The following is a 20,114-nucleotide window of genomic DNA, read 5'->3' on the forward strand; positions in this document are numbered from 1 at the left end:
CCAACTATCCATCATCCAAACATCCATCCATCATCCATCTATCCATGGTGTTCTCCAAAGCTCTGTTCTAGGTATTCTTGTCATCTTACTACATTCTTGGAGACCTCATTAGCTACCATAATTGAAGTATCATCTCTACATAATGGCTTTTACTTCTACACATCCAGCCTTGGACCCTCTCTGGGAGTCCAGGCATCAACTTCCATTATCACCAACTGCTTATTGAACATTTCAAACTGAATTGTCCCATAGACATGTCATTGACATGGGCATGTCAAGCTCAACATGTCCAAAATGGAACTCATTATGTTCTCCCTCACATACACCTCTCTTCTGAATGTATAACTTCTGTCTAGGGTACCACAGTCAAGTCTCATTGAGTCATCTTTGGGCTCTCTTGTGTGTCTTTTGGACCCACAAATCTCATAAATTCAAATTTTTTCAATTCTACCTCTACAACATTGCTTGTATCTGAATATCTGCTTCCTTCTCAGCAGTCACATGGTCTAACGCTAATTCATGCCTTCATTATTTTTTGCCCATCTAATGCAATAGCTTCCTCATTGAAATCCACCCGCTATATAGGTGCCACAGAGAGAGTCTGAAAACACAGATCTGACCATGTCGGTCTCCTGCTCAAAAAGCTCCAATAGAATCAAAAACAAACTCTTCTATTTGGCACTTGAAACTCTTTACAACCTGGCTCCAGTGCAGGTTTATTACAATTACTCTCTTTTGCTCAAACAAGTGATCTTGCTGTTCCTTCACCCACCACATTTCATCTCTTTGTCCTTGTCTTCTTACAGTCTGTCCCCTCATGTCTGGAATATATTTCTCTCTTTGTCTCTGTCTCTGTCTGTCTCTGTTTCTCCCTCTCTCTGTCTCTTTGTCTTTCCTTAAAATTCTTGGAATCCTTTAAAATTAAGTTCATGCGTGAAATCACTTTAGATTTTACTTTTTATATTTATTTGGTTAAAACTATCATGTGCACATATTGTTTTTCAGGATGGGATATAAATTCTTTGAAAGTAGGGATTGTTTTAGTTTTGCCTTTGAATCTCTAGCACTTTGCACATTATAGATGATTAATAAAGGTAGCTTGCTTGCTTGATTACAGATGAGAGGACCTGGATCCCAAAGAATGTGTATGTGACTCGCTCAAATTCATATAGAAAATCCAAGGCAGAATTGGGACTAGAAACCAGACTCCCTGACTGAATTTCCCTCTCCTTCCCTCCCTCCCTTCACCCCCAGCCCCAGTTCATACTTTAGTCTCAATTTTGAATCCCCAGGATCCCAAGTGATGCTTGACCCCCCAGAGCTCTTGGAGCTACCTTACACTCAGACATGTCTGGAATAAACAGTAGGTGGTCAGGTACCAGAAGAACTTCGAGGAGCTGGGTAGGTAGTCAGAGGGTGTGTACCAGAGGAGGCAGTACATCAAGACACCGAAGGGAGTAGAGCCCAAAGTCCTGTGAAACAGAGAAAGAATGGGGAGGATTCCATGAGAAAGGGCACAGAAGTCCTGTTCAGAACCAGGAGTCAAGAGACCCAGATACTGGTCCTGGCTTAGAAAATAACTTGCTTAGACAAACCATTCCTCCTTTCTCAGCCTCAAACTCATCCTCTGTAAAATGTGTATCTCCTAGCCCCTAGGACACTCCTCTACAAACAGTAGCTATTTATTTTTATTGTTTTTATTTGATTTAAACGAAGAGGTTGAATGATTTCTAAGGTATCTCTCACTTCCCATATTCTGTGGCTTAAGGCCTCTTACAGCTCTGATACTTTTGTACTAAGTTCTCTTTCAGTTCTGACATCCTGCTTAAATGTTCCTTCTAGCTCTGATATTCTATACAACAGGCCCCTGTAGTTTTTCTGATATTCTGTGTTTTGTGTCTGAAGGTTCCTATTAGCCTTCTATGTTCTAAGGGCTCTTCTATGTTCTATGATATGAATTAGGAGTAAATCTCATGGTATGGCAGAGTGATATATATATTTAGAATGGGTGAGTGAGAGTCAGATCCTGGCATAGAGAGACTTCAATCAACTTATTCAATTAACTAATTAACTAAAATCCAACTAAGCAATAGCTCAAATAATTGAATTTTCTTCACTTTGAGAATAAAAAAATAATTTACTAGAAAATGATCCACTGTATGGAATTTACTACAACAAACAGACTTTTGGGAGATTTCTATCATTCATTCTCCCCAATCCCTGCAGGGAGCTCAACAAACAAAGCAAGATTCAAGTAAGTTTAGCATCCTGTTCATAATTAATTGGAAATGTAAATTTTGACATTTTTTGGAGTACTTTCAAAGGGCAAAACTGAAAGAGCTGCCCTTCATTCATTCTTCCAAATGCAATTTACTACCCTTCCTTCCCATTAAGACTTCCAGCACATCAAGACTTGAATGCTTTAGATCCTGGTTCTTACAGCTAGAAGGGATCTCAAGAGATTATGGGTCTAGCCCTCCCCTGCCTTAAGAGTAAATAAGGCATCGTTATTCTCATTTTCTAAATTCTCCAAAGACAGTAAGTATCTTTAGGGCTGGGGAACTCCTTTTTCATCCCTGGTGCTTAACATAGTGCCTGGCACACAGAAGGTATTTAATAAATGTCAATCAACTGTAGATGAGACAGCTGAGGTTCAAAGGAAGAAAGCAGCCTGTCTCAGATGCCACAGCTTCAGTTTTCTAACTTTGACCATAAAGTTTTTCAAGGTCCAGAGCAGACTTTATGAAGATGCCATTAGATTTGAGAATTCTAATACTAGAACATCTCTTGGAATTTGGCTAGAAAAATACCCTTCATGGAAATCCCATGGGAACTATAAAAACTTAGATTTTTGTGGTTTTACCTCCATTGCTTTACCTCTATTGTGTTCCTCACAACAGTCCTGTGAGATGAGCAAGATTATGATCCCAAATTTATAGGTGAGAAAACTGAGACCCAATGAATCATAGGCTGTCTGATCTGGTAGGGATCTCAAAGCTCATTTAATTTAGCCCCTTCATTAAAAATAATAGTTAACATTTATATAGCACTTTAAAAATATTATCTCATTTGATCTTCACAATAACTCTAAGTGGCTGCAATAATTATTCGTATTTTACAAATGAGGAAACTTGAGATTGAGAAAGGTAAATCACTTGCCCAGAGTCACACAGCTAGTAAGTGGGTAAGGCAGAATTTGAACTCGTCTTCACGAATCTAAGTTCAGAGTTCAAAACAAGTAAATACCTAAATGCCTCATTTTACAGAGAAGGAAAATGAAGCCCAGATTCATTTTAAATCTGATCAAAATATTGCCATTTCCATGAAGTCTTCTTTGTTCTTTTTTAATCAAGAATAGACTTTCTTTTACAACATACTTTGCTTTGTACATTTCTAATGCAGTTAGCATGTAATACTTTCTGGACTTTTCTCACAGTACTTCCCTACCTATATTTTGGGTTTTAGTGAAAATGAACTATTATATTAAACTCCTCCCAGGCTGTTAGGATTCTGTGTCCTATGTAAACCTGTATTATCTTAGTACCTATACTGCATTCAGTCTACAGTAGTGGATTAACAAATATTTATTGAGTCAACAAATAAATTAATTACTAGAACTCATATCTCTTGATTCCTAGGCCAAAATGAATCATTCGAGGATATTAAGAGACAAGATGACAAATGCTCCCAAGTGGAGCACAGTTTGAGCATGCAGCTTCATCCTGCCATGTCCCCTTTTGGTGAAAACTGCTTATTCTTGGGAAATTTTGAATCTCTCCAGAGAAAGTATCTTTGATATCACAACTTAATTAGGAAGTTCCCTGAATTTGATATACCATTTCTTTGTCCCAAACCTTAGCACAAGACATGACTTCCTTGTGTATTCCTTCCTCATCCTGGCCTCTTAAAATCTTTGGTTTTGTTCATAACAGCTCATGGATGACTCTCTTTCCTATAAATGCTCTTTTGCCTTAATTCATCTCATATTTATGTATCTGCTTCCATGTCTGTCATATCCTCTAAAAGAATATAAGTTCCTTGAGGAAAGATACCATTTTTAGTCTTCATTTTGTATTCCCATCACCTAGGACAGGCATTGCATGGGAGGCATTTAAGAAATATTTGTTTAATTGAGTTTTGGAAATAGTGTTAAATATGAACTCAAAACCTTTTACTGTTTTTCTTGTCTACTGATTAAAGCTCAGACTCCTTTGCCTGGCATCCAACGCCTTCCACAAAGCCTTCCAGGTTATCATTATGTGTTAAGGCATTTTCTTAAGCATACTCTATGCCTCAGCAAAACTCCCTTCCCTCTTTGCCTACTGACTTCTTTTTTTAAAATTAAAACTTTTTATTTTTCAAAACATATACATGTATAATTCTGCAACATTAACATTTGCAAAATCTTATGATCCAGTTTCCCCTCATCTCCTACCCTCTCCCCTAGATGGTAAGTAGTCCAATATATGTCAAACTTGGTAGAAATATATGTTAAATTCAATATATGCATATATATTTATGCAATTATCTTGTACAAGAAAAATCAGATCAAAAAGGAAAAAAAGAGAAAGAAAATAAAATGCAAGCAAACAACAGAAAGAGTAAAAATAGTATGATGTGATCCACAGTACCCACAGTCCTCTCTCTGGGTGTAGATGGCTCTCTTCATCACACGATCATTGGAATTGGTCTGAATCATCTCATCATTGAAGAGAGCCACCTCCATCAGAATTGATCATTGTATAATCTTGTTGCCATGTACAATGATCTCCTGGTTCTGCTCACTTCACTCAGCATTAGTTCATGTAAGTCTCTCCAGGCCTTTCTGAAATCATCTTATTGATCGTTTCTTACAGAACAATAATATTGTTCATATACATAGTATTCATATACCATAATTTATTCAGCCATTTCCCAACTGATGGGCATCCACTACTGACTTCTTTATCCTCTAAAGTCCAACTCAAATGCCAATTCCTCTGGGAAGTCCTCCTTACTCCTTCTGGTCAATAACCAGAGCACTATGTCCAGATCCTCTCTGATGCATTTACCATGTCTTATTAGGTTTGTCTTATTCCCCTATGAGATTAGAGGCAGGGCCTAAGTCTCATGTAAATTTTTTATATCTGCTAGGGGCCAGCTTGATTCTCTCCCTCCCCAGATGGTGCTTAATAAATGTTGGTTGAATGACTAAGTTCTTTGAGCATTCAGTAGCAGAGAAGGACCTGGAATCTTGTTTCTCCCACCCCACAGGACCCAGCTCACTCACCATGGAATCAGTTTGCCACACTTCCTCAAGGGACTTCTGCTCACTAGGTAGCCAATAATGGGGTCAGATATTGAATCCCATGCTCGGCCAACAAAGATCACAGAAGAGGCCCAGAAGGCATCCAGCTGGAAGGAAATGAAGAGATCTAAAGTTGGATCACTGGGGGCAACCAATATAGATGCTGGAATAGACAGGAGAGTTTCACTTGCTGAGTGATTATGGGTAAGCCACTTTATTTGTCTGATCTTCGATGGCCCCATCTTTAAAATGGAGTCAACAACCTGTTTTTCTTTTCTCATGAATGAAGATGTTCTGTTAAGCTCCAAAGTATAAATGTTACAAATTAAAGGGATGAGATATAGGAGGGAAAGGAGATAGAAAAAGGGAAAGGTCTAGTTTCTGTTCCTGGTTGTCACTGACTATCTTGTTGACTTTGTCTCCTCAGTCTCAGTTTTCCCATCCGTAAAAGGACAGAATTGGACAATTAGTTTCTTTCTGCTCTCATATTCTATGTCAAAGCTCCCTCCAGGTTTGACACTTAGCATTCTGTAGTTTAGGGTTCCTTTTAAGAGAATGAGAAGAAAAAACAAGAAAGAAGAAGCTGAACTAGCTCTAACAATTACAGTTCTGTGATTAACCATCGGTAGACTGTGTGAGGTAGGAGAGCAGGCTGTTGGAAGAAGTCAATTTGAATGAAGTTCCTTGCTCTGGAAAAATTCCTCTGGTTAATGGGGAGTTTGATGTTCTAAGTAAATATGTAGTTATGTAGGACCTAGGGAAATAATTTGATCAGAAAGGGGAGAAGGGAAGAGGAGGAGAAGAGGGAAAGGAAGGGAGGCATTAGATAAAGAGAAGAAAAAAGAAGATAGAAAAGAGAGGTAAGAGAAAAGAAACAAAAAAGAAGAGGAGAGGAATGACAGAGGCTTGGGGGGGGTGGTGGAGAGAACATAATGGATAGAGCAGGCATTTTATCATGTTTTTATCCCTACATAATTTTTATCAATTTTGTCATAAAGGGACTTCTAAAACTTGTATGGGGGGACATTTTCTCCTCTGACACCGCTACTACTCTGATATATATCCTTATCACCTTATACTTATACTACTGCAATAACTTGCTTATTGGTCTGCCTAACACAAGTCTCTTCTAATTCTATCCATCCTCCATTCAGATGATTTTCATTTTTGTTTTCTTAATAAATGTTTTTTGATTGGTTAACTTATTGAGTATTTTTGAACAAGTCCCTTGCTTTTTTTTAAGCCTCAGTTTTCTCATCTGTAACAGGGAAATAGTGGTGGAACTACCACTCATCAGGAACTAAAGTTCCTGATACTTGTAACAGTCTGTGATTGAATGAGAACCTGGCTTTAACACAATGCCATTTACAATACTATTTAAAGACAAGAGTCAGATCCATTTAGTTCTCTCTATAGTTGCATCTATAACCAAATTAAAAATTCCCTATGCTTGCTTCATAGCTTACCTCTTCCACCTGAGAAATCACAGGAACCTAGAAATTCAGAGCTGGAAAAGACCTTTGAACAAACAATGTCTGAAAATGAGGACACTTTAGAACACAGAATATCTGAAATGGCAGGAACCTTATAATAGAAAATGTTACCATTGAGAGAGATTTGAGGTTCTTTAATTGGAATTCATAAATAGATTTCAAGGAGTTTATGAACTTAGAACTTTAATATTTTAATAATTACATTCCAACATAATTGGTTTCCTTTGTAATCCTATGTATTTTATTTTATGCATTTAAACAAATTATTCTGAGAAAGCATCTATAGATTTTACCAGAGTGTCAAAGGGGTCATGATGCAAAAAAGGTACCAAAAATGTCAAAGCTGGAATGGTCTTTGGAATACAGATTTTAGAGCTGGAGAAAATAAAGCCCAGAGAAGGGAAAAGATCTATTCAATGATACATAGTGAATCAGTGGCAGACCTGGGGCCTGAACTTAGATCTTTAGATTTTCAGATCAGGACCCTTTAAATTTTTGCTAACCTGGGAACCCATCACAATCCCCATCTCCCCATCCCCCAAATCCTTAACTTATGAAGTAACTGATAGTGCCAAATGGAAGAGAAGGGCTATATATTTTTGTCCTTCCCCCCTTGGGATCCTCACCTGTACTACATCCAAGAGGAAGATCTGCAGAAAGAAGGAAATGACATTGCCAGTCAATTGGTATGGAGCTCCTCCCAGGGCATAGCAGATCTTTCTGGATATGGGTAGCTTTGGTATCCCCTGGTACAAACATGAAAATCGGTGAACACAGGCATTTGGCACCCACCAGTGTCCCTTTTCCTCACCCCATGATTCTCCAAGAGTCCTGCTCTTTGTTGTTTCTGCTCCCCTTCCCCAAATCTGTTTGAGCCATTACCTGGCACTATCTCAGTCTTTCTTCCTCCCAACTAAACTTCTAGCTTGAGAACCCCAAGGCTAAGAAAAATGATCAGCAACTTCCCCCTTACCATGGAGATGTCCCTCAGATGGGAACCAGTAAAGCCCATAATTCCCTTTCTTACTCTCAAAGGGAAATGGGTAAGACTGAGCCAGAAGTAAGGAGACCTGGTTTCTAGTCTCAGTTCTACTACTTATTATGTTGTAGTGGGCAATTCTTTTCTCCTTCCTGTCTCAGTTTCCTTATTTCTGCAGTGGAGATAATACTTGTAATATCCACATGACATCAATGGAAGAGATATCAGAAATCATTTTGTCTAATCTTATTTCACCCAAGAGAAAAACAGGCCTCCAGAAGTGACCCACCGAGATCACACAGATTGTATGTGGCAGAGCACAGCAGATTCAATTCTTGTGACTGAATTCATATTTCTTCTACTCCGCTTCCAATGCAGGGCCAGGACTCTATACTGAAAAGCATTGTAGGCCTGTAAGCTGTTGTTGTGATGACATTCTTCCCTTCCCAGATTTAGCCAAAATGATGAGGAAAGGCTGAAGTTGATTCCCACAGAGAGTAACAAGGGTGTGTACCCAGGAAACCCATTACTATGACTACTTGCTCCAGCAAGCCAGGTTATTTTCTTGTCCTTACCTTCCAATATGTATTTTCCTGCCTTCTAGCCTTTAATTATGGGGCTGAAGTGTCTTCTCTCTTGTGTAGCTCCCACCTCTTCTTCAAGAATCAGTTATAGTCTTCATTCCCTCCAGTAAACCTTCCCTAATTAATGTACTCCAGAGGATTTTCCTTCCTATCTGCCTCATTCATCTCAACTCCGTGTATGTCTTCCCTTAAAGCCTGGTATTTTTAATGGTCATTGTATATATGTGTTTTCTATTTCCCAGCCATACTATAATGTCCAATGCCTAGTAAGGTATCCACCAAGAAACAGGGTAGAGTCTGTGGATAAAACAATCTGGTCTCAGCAGACCTTGGTTTGACCTCTGGTCGTGATCAGAAACCATATAGAGAATTATGCCCATTTTTGGAGGCCACATTTTCAAAGGCACACTGACAAGTTGATATAAATTCAGAGGAAAGGGAGGGGAAATGAGATAAAGAGCTATGTTATAAAATTGTGGAAGAAACTGGGGATTTTTAGCCCAGAGAAGGGAGGATATCAGGAGAATGTGTGGAAGAAGACATACATCTTAACTTCCCAAATAAACTGTGATCCCCAATCCTCAGGCCCAGAGGTAGAGTGTAATGAAGAAAGCTCTGACTATGGAAACTGAGAATTTTTGGCTCAAATTCTACCTTGGATGCTAATTATCTATGACTTGTGGAAGTCTGATAATCTATATGGTTCTCAATTTCTTCACTCTTAAAGTTGGACTAAATGGTTTTTGAAATTCCTTTTGGTTCTCTATTCTAATAAGGAAGCTAGATGCTGCATTGTATAGAGTGTTGCACGTGAAGTCAGGAAGGCCTGAGATCAAATCCAGCCTCAGATACTTAATAGCTGTGTGACTTGGGTACAAATCACTTTATCTGTTTGTCTCAGTTTCCTCATTTGTAAAATGAGCTGGAGAAGCAAATGGCAAACAGTTCCAGCATCTTTGCCAAGAAAACCCTGAATGGGGTCATGAAGAGTTGGACACAATTGAAATGACTGGACAAACAAGCTAACTTAGAAGAGAGCCAGCTGGCTAAATGTAAAGAATTCTGAACTTCAGAGAGGTCCAACACTGGAAGTGTCAGCCTTGGAACGCTTATTGTATGCTCTGTCTTTAGAGGAGTTCAGGCAGAATCTGTTTGAACAGTGGCCCAGGGCGGTGCAGGAAAGGCTCTAGTGGAAGTCATTCTCTAGAGTTGGAAGGACTTTCTGAAGTCCCTGTTAATTATAACATTGTATGACTACCATGACTGTGTGGTAAATCACTTGCACTTTCTGGGCTTCAGTTTTCTCTTCTATACAAAGAGAATCATAATCCCAGCTCAGCTTTCCTCCCTCACAAGGTTCCTGGGGAAGAGTCCTATAAGAGAAGTATGGGAAAGCACTTTGGAATCATAGCCTGTGTGGTACATAGAAACAATTCTTGGTATTATTGCTATATCCTGGCCATAACCAGTAGCCATTTATTAAGCACTTTTTATGTGCCAACACTATGTTAAGTGTTGAGATATAAGGAAAGGCAAAAGATGGCCCATGCTATAGAGGAGCTCATAGTTTAGTGGGAGAAATAACATAACTATGTACAAACAAGTTACATAAAGGACTGAAGCATTAGGAATAAGGGGAATAGGGAAAAGAGAGACCTTGTACAAGATGGGGTTTTGTCTGGGACTTGAAGTCCCAGGGAAGTCAGGAGGTAAAGGCTCTTTCCTAGGAGGAGGCAACAGCTCAGTGACGGAGAGAGCCCAGCCAGCTCAGGAGAGTGTCCCCTTCCCGGAAGACAAGCTATACCCGTCTTTTTAAAGTTCACTTTCTGAGGCTGCAGCACAGGGACAGGGCATGCTGCCTGCATTGCACAGAAGGGGAGCTCCCCGCCGCTCTGGTTTCCTTAACAACTGTGGGTGTGTGGAAATATGTTCTACACCTTCTCTTCACCCTACTCCTCTCGCCTGAGCCAACCTCCCTGAGCTAGCAGGGTTTCATAAGGAGGGAGACGTAGACCTAAATCAGCTATCTCCACCCCAACCCCTCCTTCCTCACCCTGGCTGAGAAGACTCCTGTGTCTCATTTATGTGTTCCATTACCCAATCCTGGCTCGTCCTGTCAGGCTGGGCTAGGCTTGTTTGTGACTGCTCCACAGCAAGGTCCATTAGCAAGCTCACACACATTCACACAGGGCCTGGGAATATACTTGAAAGCACTCATAATTAGAGGCAGCTCAGTGTTGTAGAAAAGACATGTGGATTTAAATCCCAGTTCTATTATTTACTGTATGAGCTTGGTAAAAATTTTTAACCTTTCTTAGCCTCAATTTCCCCATCCATAAAATGAGGCAGTTAGACCAGATGGTCTCTAATATCCCTTCTAGCTTAGAATATGTATATATATATATACCCGTGATATATATGACATATATTGTGTGTCCATAAACCCAAAGAGAATCAAATGGACACAGGGCCATGCTGTTTGAGCTTGGAAAGAACTTTTAGAAAATTGTAAGTGTTCAATGAATTATATCTAATCCAGTCTCTTCACTCTGTCGATGACAGAACTAAGGATTAGAGAAGTGGCTTGACAGAGACCATGCGAGGAACCTAGTGGATGGATTAGAATCTAGTTCTTCTGGCTTCCCATCTAGTACATACTGAGGGGCAGGTGATATAGCAGACACAGTGCTGCTAGCTTTGGAACTAGCTGTGTTACACTGCAAAAGTCAATTAACCTCTTGAAGCCTCTTTTTCTCCATGCAAAACAAGAATAATTATAACACCTATTTGTCACAGTTGTTGTGAGAATTAAATAATGCATATCATTAACCAGGGGCAGCTAGGTGGCTCAGCAGATAAAAGATTGGGCCTGAAGTCAGGAAGAAGAATTCAAATATGGTCTCAAATACTTGCTGGTTGTGTGAGTCTGGCCAAGTCATTTAACGTTTTGCCTAAGTTTCCTCATCTGTAAAATGAACTGGAGAAGTAAATGACAAACCATTCCAGTATCTTTGCCAAGAAAACCTCAAATGGAGTCATGAAGAGTTGGACATAATAGAAATGACTGAACAACAAAAACAGCATATTTAATGTAAAATGTCTTACAAACCTTAAAGTACTATATAAATGTAATTTGTTAGTCCTCTTCCTCCTTCCATTCTACTGTGCAGCCTCTTCCACATATACATAAAAACATATTTTTACATAGATATACATGCATGGACACCTATACACAAGGATAATGAATAGTTATATACACAGGACACAAATATAGACATACATATGTTTTTTGTGTATTAACATAACTCAAAGAACATATATGCACACATACAATGAATTGATTACACACAAGCTTTGCTGAAGCAACTTTAAACAGAGACAATGATGAGGACATTTATTAGACTATTATAATAACAAGCTAAATATTATATTTAATATAAGTTCCTTGCCCTGTGTTGGAAATTGTGGGAATGTGGGAAGGGGGTGACAAAGAAAAGAATAAATCAGGCCCCAGTTTGGTGGGAGCTGCCAGTGTAATAGGTAAGCCAGGTCAGACTGTATAGCCCCAAGGGTTTTTCTAAGCCAAGAAGGGATGGAAATGGAAAAGTCTTGAAAGGTTTTGCCCTAGTCTGAGGGGACTTCCTCATGAAACATGACTTTTTGAAGATACCAAAGGGAAAATGAGCCGAGTAGATAGAAAAGAGTCTCAGGTTGAAAAGGGATAATGGGGTGATCCATGCCCTCTGATTCACTTCATTGTCCCTCAGGTCCAGGCCTTCTTTGGGGAGTAAGGTACTTTGAGAAGCCAGTTCCAGGGAGCTGCATTTGAGAGAGACTGCACTATCAATCCGGACACCTGGATTGGAGTACTGGCTCTGCCAATTTCTCCCTGTGTGAACTTGGCCACTTACCCTTTTTGGGAGTGCTTCCTCACCTGTAAAGTATAGATAATTAATCCCTTATGGAAGTTTTATGGTCTATAGAAATGTTAATTACTTTTGGCAGAAGTAGTATAGAATCTCTCTCTGTTGGTTGATCTGTGTGCCAAATAGGAATAATTCCTTTTTCAACATGGGCCCTACATCCAATTGTCTCAGGAATTAAATCACATAAGACACCAGAATATAGCAGAATCCCATTTTGGATTTCGTGAAACTGAAGCCCGATCAGATAAGAGTCAGATAAGATCAGATAATGAGTCAGCAATGGGAGTGCAAAAAGGATCCACACATCCTGGATCTCAGTTTCAACTGTTGCCTCTCCTTCCCTTCAAATGTAGCTGGGGAAAAGACTCAATTAGGGGGCTGAGATCTTTTCCAGTTAGCTATGAGGTAAATTAAATAGGATTTAAACTCCTAGGAGCTGACAAAGGGGGGATGTCACTGGCAGCATCCCTAGTGCCCCCTCCCCCTGAGCTAGGCTAAGATTCTGTCCCCACCTGATGATTTTCAGGATCTCATTTTGCTACTGCCCTGAGAAGAAAAATGTTTCCAGTCCATCCCTAAGGGATAGCCATTCCTTCCTCCCCTTTCCCAGCGTCCCCCACCCCCCCAGAGTGTATCTCAGTGCTTCCCGCTTCTCTGGGTGCCAGCTCCCTGCGGTCAACCTCACGCCTCACCTTGGTGCTCCCTGGGGATCGGGTAGTAAGATATTTATTCCCCAGCAGTTCCAGGTACTCCGTGCCCCAGGTCTTCCCACTTTTCCAGTCCCCCACCTGACCTCCTCCAACTCCAATGGGGCCGGAGAAAAGGGGAGAGACTTCACATCTCAATGCTGAGCTGCCTCTAGTCTGGGGAGCTAGGGTAGGGAGGGAAGGAGGCCGGAGGCCCGGGAGGGTTGAACGTCTCAGCCTCCCAATCTTACCTGGCCCTCCTGTTTGCGGCCCCCAAGGTTCTGCCCCCCAGGGGCCGCATCCTTCTGGCAGGCGTCCTGCATGCTTCCCTTCCCTCTCGGGAGACTTCCCGGAGGAGGTGGCGGCAAAACCAAAGGAGAGAGAGGCTGGCCCGCTTGGGCAGGCAGGAGCAAGAGCAGCCGAGGACTGGAGAAGAACCGCCGAGGGGAGCAGCGAGTGGCAACCGGGCTCCGTGGGCAGCAGGATGCGGCGGCGTGACAATGCCTGCGGAGGCGGGGCGCAAAGATAAACTGAGATCTCTAGACTCCGGCCCAGAGGAGAAGCGGGAGCAGCGAAGGACCGTCCCTCTCCCTCCACCCCCCTCATCTCCTGGCTACCCCCGACTCCATCCCAGTCTCAGCCTCGCCCGTCCTCCCCCAGCTTCAGTTTCCGCCTCGGGTTACTCTGGGCACAACCTTCGAGCAGCTGTCCGGGCGTCCTCGGGGATCGGGCGGGGCCAGGGCCGGGCGGACGGGAGGGCCAGGAGTGTTGCTCTTTCCAATGTAGCTGGCTGGGCTCGGCCTTCTGAATCTGCGAAGACCGGGAGGTGGCGGTTACAGTGGAACAAGATGGGAGGAGGGTGGGCAGAGGGAGAGGGGGATGGAACAGGGGCACTAAAAGGATAAGGAAGGAAGAAGGAAGGAAGGGAGAATAAGAGAAGGAAAAGAGAGGGTACCAGAGAGGGAGAGGGGAAAAGAGTGGAAGAAGAAAGAGAAGGACAGAGAGGAATGGCCGTGATGAAGGTGGCGGTGGGGGGCAGCGGAGGAAGGTGGTGAGAGATGAAGAGAAAAGTATGATATGAAATGTAAAACTTTGGAGCAGGCACCCTGGATCAGGGCTTCTTAAACTTTTTCCGCTACCCTACCCGGGGTATATAGATATGTAAAATAGGTACACACATCAAACATTTACTAATAATAAATCATTAAGAAATTTAAAACAATTCTTTAGCATACATATAATTTTACCATTTATTAAAGATGAAAGCAAATTTGAATACTAATGAGATAGATGTGCTTGTTTATTTTTACATAAAGAATTAAATCTTGAGAGAATATTTGACACAGCAGGCTACAGAACGTTCAAAAACCTTTTACTGTTACCAAACTTTTAGTGATCCCCACATTCAGTTATCTGATCCCATAAAGGGTTTTGATCCATAGTTTAAGAAGCTTTGCTCTGGATCACTTGGGCAGATCTTTCCAGGAACTTCTTTCTTGTCTTTCCATCCTGCAATAAGCAGGACTGGCTAAGAAAAGGATTTACACTAGGAATAACACTGCCCTAATAAGGATTGTGGAGACAATTTCTCAACTATTCTCCAGTGTCATCACCAGCCTCCAATCTGACTGAATTCCAGAAATCTTTGGATATCCACCCAGTGTCCCCATTAAAGTTCAAAGACTTCAGATTCTCATTCCTTGAAGTATGAGCTTCAGAGACCCTGAATATTCTCTCAGGGCAAACAAAGAGTTCTTTCCAGGCCTAGGATTTGAACAGAGCTCTAGGCCTGGAGCCAGGAAGCTCTAAATACAAACACAGCATCAGATAATTATTCGTTATATGATCCTAGACAAATCACTTTAACCTCTGTTTGCTTCAGTTGCCTTATCTGTAAAATAGGTACAATAATTGCCTCTATCTCCCAGAGTTCTTTTTAAAAATTTTAACATCTATTTTTAGTAGTATTTTATTTTTCCAAATACATGCAAAGATAGTTTTTTCTCCCTCTCTTCTCCTTTCCCTCTTCCCCAAGACTGCAAGCAATCTGATATAGATCAACCATGTGCAATTGTCCTAAACATATTTCCATATTTGTTATGCTGTACAAAGAATTCAAAAGAGAAAAAAAAAAAACAAAAGGAAAAAAACCCAAGTAAACAACAAAAACGTGAAAATACTATGCTTAGATCTACATTCATTCTCTGTAGTTCTCTATCTGGATGTGGATGGCACTTTCCATCCCATGTCTATAGGAATTGGCTTGAATGACCTCGTTGAAAAGAGCTAAGCCCATCACAGTTGATCATTACATAATCTTCTTGCTACTATATATACAATGTTCCCTTGCTTCTGCTCACTTCACTCAGCATCAGTTTATATAAAGCTTTCCAGACCTTTTTGAAATTAGTCTGCTTATCATTTATTAGAGAATAATAATATTCCATTACATTCATATTCCATAATTTATTCTGTCATTCCCCAACTAAGGGGCATTCCCTCAATTTTCAGTTCCTTGCCGCTATAAAAAGGGTTGTTACAAACATTTTTGCACATGTGAGTTCTTTTCCCTTTTTTAAGATCTCTTTGGGATCCAGTAGAGACAATGCTGGATCAAAGGGTATGCACAGTTTGATAGCCCTTTGGTTATAGTTCTAAATTGCTTTCCAGAATGGTTGGTCATTTCACAACTCCACATTGCATTAGTGTCATCATTTTCTCACATCCCCTTCAACATTCATCATTATCTTTTCCTATCATTTAAGCCAATCTGAGAGGTGTGAAGTTTTTCTTTAGAGTGGTCTTAATTTGCATTTTTCTAATCAATGGTGATAGAGAGCATTTTTTCTTATGACTAGAAATAGTTTTAATTTCTTCATTTGAAAATTGTCGGTTCATATCCTTTGACCATTTATTAATTGCCTCCCAGAGTTCTTGTGAGAATCAAATGAAATAATTGAAAAATACTTTGCACAATTCCTCATACATACTATAGAAATGTTAGTTATTATTATTATGTTTACTCCCTTCCTGGGATTTCTCTTAGGCCTTCTGAAGAGTTCAAGGGCCTTATTTCTGTGTCCAAAAAAAGAGGAGAAAAGACATTTCAGTTTTTAAAAGGATATATATTGTGAATGTAATGCAATACTACTATGCTAAGTAATACTAAGAAATCATTATGATGATTAATATGGAGAAACACAGACTTACATGAACTGAATGAATGAAATAAGCAGAACCAAGAAAACAATATATACATTGACTACATAATGTAAATGGAAAGGACTTTAATCACAAAAATATTCAGAACTGAATGTGGTGAAGAAATTACAAAGAATAACCATTGCCCCAAAAAAGATGTGAAAAGATATCTTTGCTGTTTCTTCCTTCTTTTGTTGAAGTAGGAGGTGCATGGGTATGGAACATTGCATACAATCAGATTCCTTTCAATGCTTTGCTGGATCTGGGGCTATTTGATTACAGTAAGAATCACAATTGTGAGACCATTGGAGTCTCAATACAACAAGGCTAAGTGAGCTTTTTGGGTATAATGACAAGGCTCAGCAAACCCTCTGGTGGAAGACAATGGGTCCTGTTCTTTGGAACCTGTGGAAATAGCTAGTGTTTTGTTTCCTATAAGGTTATACAGTTTTAAGGATAGATAAATGTGGTAAAATGTCTTTCCCTAGGGATTGGGGAGGGAGAAAGTTTTCAAAGTGATTTTCTTAGGACAGTTTTAAGAAATAACAAGTACTAAGATTGTTACCTTCAATATAAGGTAAATAAGAAGACCAGAGAGGTAAAATGATTCATTTTAGATTATACAGCTAGCAAGTGGCAGAATCTGGATTTGAACCTAAATCTTTTCCCTCTCAAATCCAGAGATCTTTTTACTATGTTCATGTGACAGTGAATATAGGCAGAGTATGTACTAGATGAATTTTCCCAGGTCACCTATGAGGTGCTGCATATGTAATGATAGCCTTCCTTTCTGTAAACTCACAGAGAAACATCATATCACCTTAATAATTAATTTTTAAAAATAATATTGTATTTCCCCCCCAATAACATGTAAAAATAATTTTAAACATGTAGTTTTAAATTCTAGATTCTATCTTTCCCCTTCTCCCTTTTCCCCCCCTGAAATTGTAAGTAATCTGGCATAAGTCATTCATGTGTAATAATATGAAACATTTCCATATTAGTCATTTTGTGGAAGAAAATTCAATCCAAAAAAAAGGAAGGAAAACAAGAAAGTGAAAATAACATGCTTTGAACTGTTTTCAGACTCCATTAGTTCTTTCTCTGGAAGGGTATAATATTTTTCATCATGAGTCCTTTGCAATTGTATTGGATCATTATTTTGCTGAGAATAGCTAAGTCATTTATGATACAATATAGCTGTTATTGTATACAGTGTTCCCTTGGTTCACTCTCCATCAGTTCATGTAAATCTTTCTAGTTTTTTCTGAAATCATCCTGATTGTTTTTTCCTATGGCACAATAATTTTCCATTACAATCATTACTACAACTTGTTCAGTCATTCTCTAATTGTTGAACATCCCCTTAATTGCAAATTCTTAGCCACTATGAAAAGATAAATATTTTTGTACAAATAGTCCTTTCCCCTCTCCCTAAGCCCACCTTTTAATATCTTTGGGATACAGACCTAGTATTTTGCTAGATCAAAGAGTATACAGTTTTATAGCCCTTTGAGTATAGTTGCAAATTATTCTCCAATGGTTGGATCAGTTCACAACTTCACTAATAGTGCATTAGTATCCCAGTTTTCCTACACTCCCTCCAAAATTTATCATTTTCCTTTTCTGTCATAATAGAGCCAATGTAATAGGTATGAAGTGGTACCTCAAAGTTGTTTTAATGTGCATTTCTCTAATCAATAGTGATGTAGACATTTTAAAAATATGACTATAGGTAACTTTGATTTCTTCAACTAAAAACTGCTTGTTTGTATCCTTTGGCCACTTGTCACTTAGAGAATGAGTTGCATTCTTATAAATTTGACTAAGTTCTCTATATATTCAAGAAATAGAGCCTTTATCAGAGATACTATAAAATCCCCCCATCCTGCCCCAGTTTTTTATACTTTTTCTAATTTTGGTTGCATTGATTTTGTTTGTGCAATTTTAAAAATTTTTATATAATCAAAATAGTCCATTTTATATTTCATTATGCTCTCTATATCTTGTTTAGTTTTAAAATTTCCCCTTACTTATAGATCAGGTAAACTATTCCATACTCCACTAATATGCTTATGGTATCACCCTTTATGTCTAAATCATGTATCCATTTTGACCTCATCTTGGTATCTGAAAGGAGATGTTAGTTTCTACTTTACTGTTTTTTAGTTTTTCCAACAATTTTTGTCAAATAGTGAGTTCTTGTCCCTAAAGCTTGAATCTTTGGATTTATCAAACACTAAATTACTATGGTAATTTGTGGGAGGGTGTACACTTGCTTACACAGTAGTGTCTTTCCTTATTGACTTACTGATTTATTCTCTTTAGTCATAATTGTCATGAGGAAATAGGGCACTGATGAGTCCCTGCTATACTAGGCTTACCTGATAAGAGTTTTCAAAATATTTTGCACTCATTATTTTATTTGTTTTCATAACTCAATAAGAGATAGAGAAAGAGACAGCATGATAGTAGGAAGAACACTGGTCCTAAAGAGACCTAGGTTCAGACCCTGGCTGCCCCTTGTAAGCTATGGAACTGTAAGCAGATCATTTTTTTCTTTCTACTTCAGCTTTTTCATTTGTAAAATGAGGTCATTGGAGTAAATGCTTGCTAAGGTTCTTTCCTACTCTTGTGGTCTATAAAAAGCGAATGAAACCAATGAATCTCTCTAAATGTTTTTAAATGCATGAAATAAAATACACAGGGTTTCATAGGAAAATAATTATATTTAAATAAAGATGTTAGTTTTTTCTCATCCAATTTTATTGACCCTCTGAAATCTTTTCATGGTCCTTGATTAAGAACTTCTGGTCTAAACAATCTTTTTGAAAAATTCCTCTGAAAAGTGGCAGAACCCATATTACAGAATCATGAAAGGTCAATTATGGAAGGAATCTAAGAAAACTACTTTAGAAAGTCAGAGCTGAAAGATACTTTATACTCTAAATCAGAGAATGTTAGAGTTGAAAGGGACTTTAGAGTCCCTTGCAGTAACTTTCTAGAGAGGGAAACTGAGTCCCAGAGAGGTAAATATTTACTGAAGATCACACTGCCAGTTAGTCCTTATCAGCTGATATTTTGTGGGAATATTTCTCCATTAGATCAGTTTTCATCTGTGACAGACACTGATAGTTGGAATTGGTAAGAATTTAGGTGTGGGGCTGATCTCTGTGATATTGCTACTTGATACATCATTGGGAATTAGGAAGAACTGAATAAAAATCCTCCCCTTAGAAATTTATTTCTGTATTGCCTTGGATAAGTTATTCATTTTTTAATCCATAAAAATAAAAAAGGCTGCATTTGATGAATTCAGAAGTTATATCCAGCTCAAAATCTATGATCCTGTCATAATGCCAGTAGCTTGCAGCCTCGGGCACTTAATAATTATATGATCATAGGCAAGTCACTTGACTGCTGCCTGCCTCAGTGTCCTCATTTATACAATAGGGGTGATAACAGCAGCTTCCCTGGGTTGTTGTGAGGATAAAATAAGATGTTTGTTCATTCCATAAATGTTGTTATTACTATTTTTAACAGTTGTTCTCCCTGTATCCAGTTTCTCCTCTCTCCACTCCATTCTTCAATCAGCTGCCAAAATAATATTCCTAAAGTACAAGTCTAGCTATGCCATTTCCTGTTTAACAAGACATTAGTGGTTCACTTTTTCCTCTCAAATTAAATACAAAGTCCACTGTTTAGAATTTAAAGCCCTTCATAATTTGATTCCATCTTTTCTTTCCAGGATAATTACACTTTACAGCATTCATTCTATATTCCACTTGTTGTTCTTCCCACATGACATTCTCTTTCCTGCCTCCATGCCTTCCCTATATCTAGAATGCTCTCTCCTTCCTTCCCTCTACTTTCTCTTTGTGGATATAGTAAACAGACATTTATCATTGTGCCAGCAGGCACTGTATTAAGTGCTAGAGACACAAAAAGATATTGATCC

General features: G+C 39.2%; 1 protein-coding gene across 2 annotated transcripts in view; it reads right to left on the minus strand.

The window, feature by feature from the left end:
* LOC100922425 (sodium-dependent lysophosphatidylcholine symporter 1-like) overlaps positions 1-14,125 on the minus strand; it is a 35,678-nt gene extending 21,553 nt beyond the window's left edge. The window contains exons 1-5 of one of the 2 annotated variants that reach the window (XM_031954169.1): positions 13,651-14,125; positions 13,207-13,459; positions 7,407-7,526; positions 5,270-5,394; positions 1,340-1,472 (exon numbers count right to left, since the gene is read on the minus strand). In XM_031954169.1, the coding sequence (XP_031810029.1) occupies positions 1,340-1,472; positions 5,270-5,394; positions 7,407-7,526; positions 13,207-13,278 (450 nt within the window). In that variant the 5' untranslated portion in view covers positions 13,279-13,459; positions 13,651-14,125. Of the gene's footprint in view, positions 1-1,339; positions 1,473-5,269; positions 5,395-7,406; positions 7,527-13,206; positions 13,622-13,650 lie in introns of those variants that run through there. The other variant, XM_031954170.1, reaches the window with a different exon arrangement.
* Between the last annotated feature and the right edge of the window lie 5,989 nt (positions 14,126-20,114).

Source organism: Sarcophilus harrisii, chromosome 2, assembly GCF_902635505.1.
Source record: "Sarcophilus harrisii chromosome 2, mSarHar1.11, whole genome shotgun sequence".
Lineage (NCBI taxonomy): Eukaryota > Metazoa > Chordata > Mammalia > Dasyuromorphia > Dasyuridae > Sarcophilus > Sarcophilus harrisii.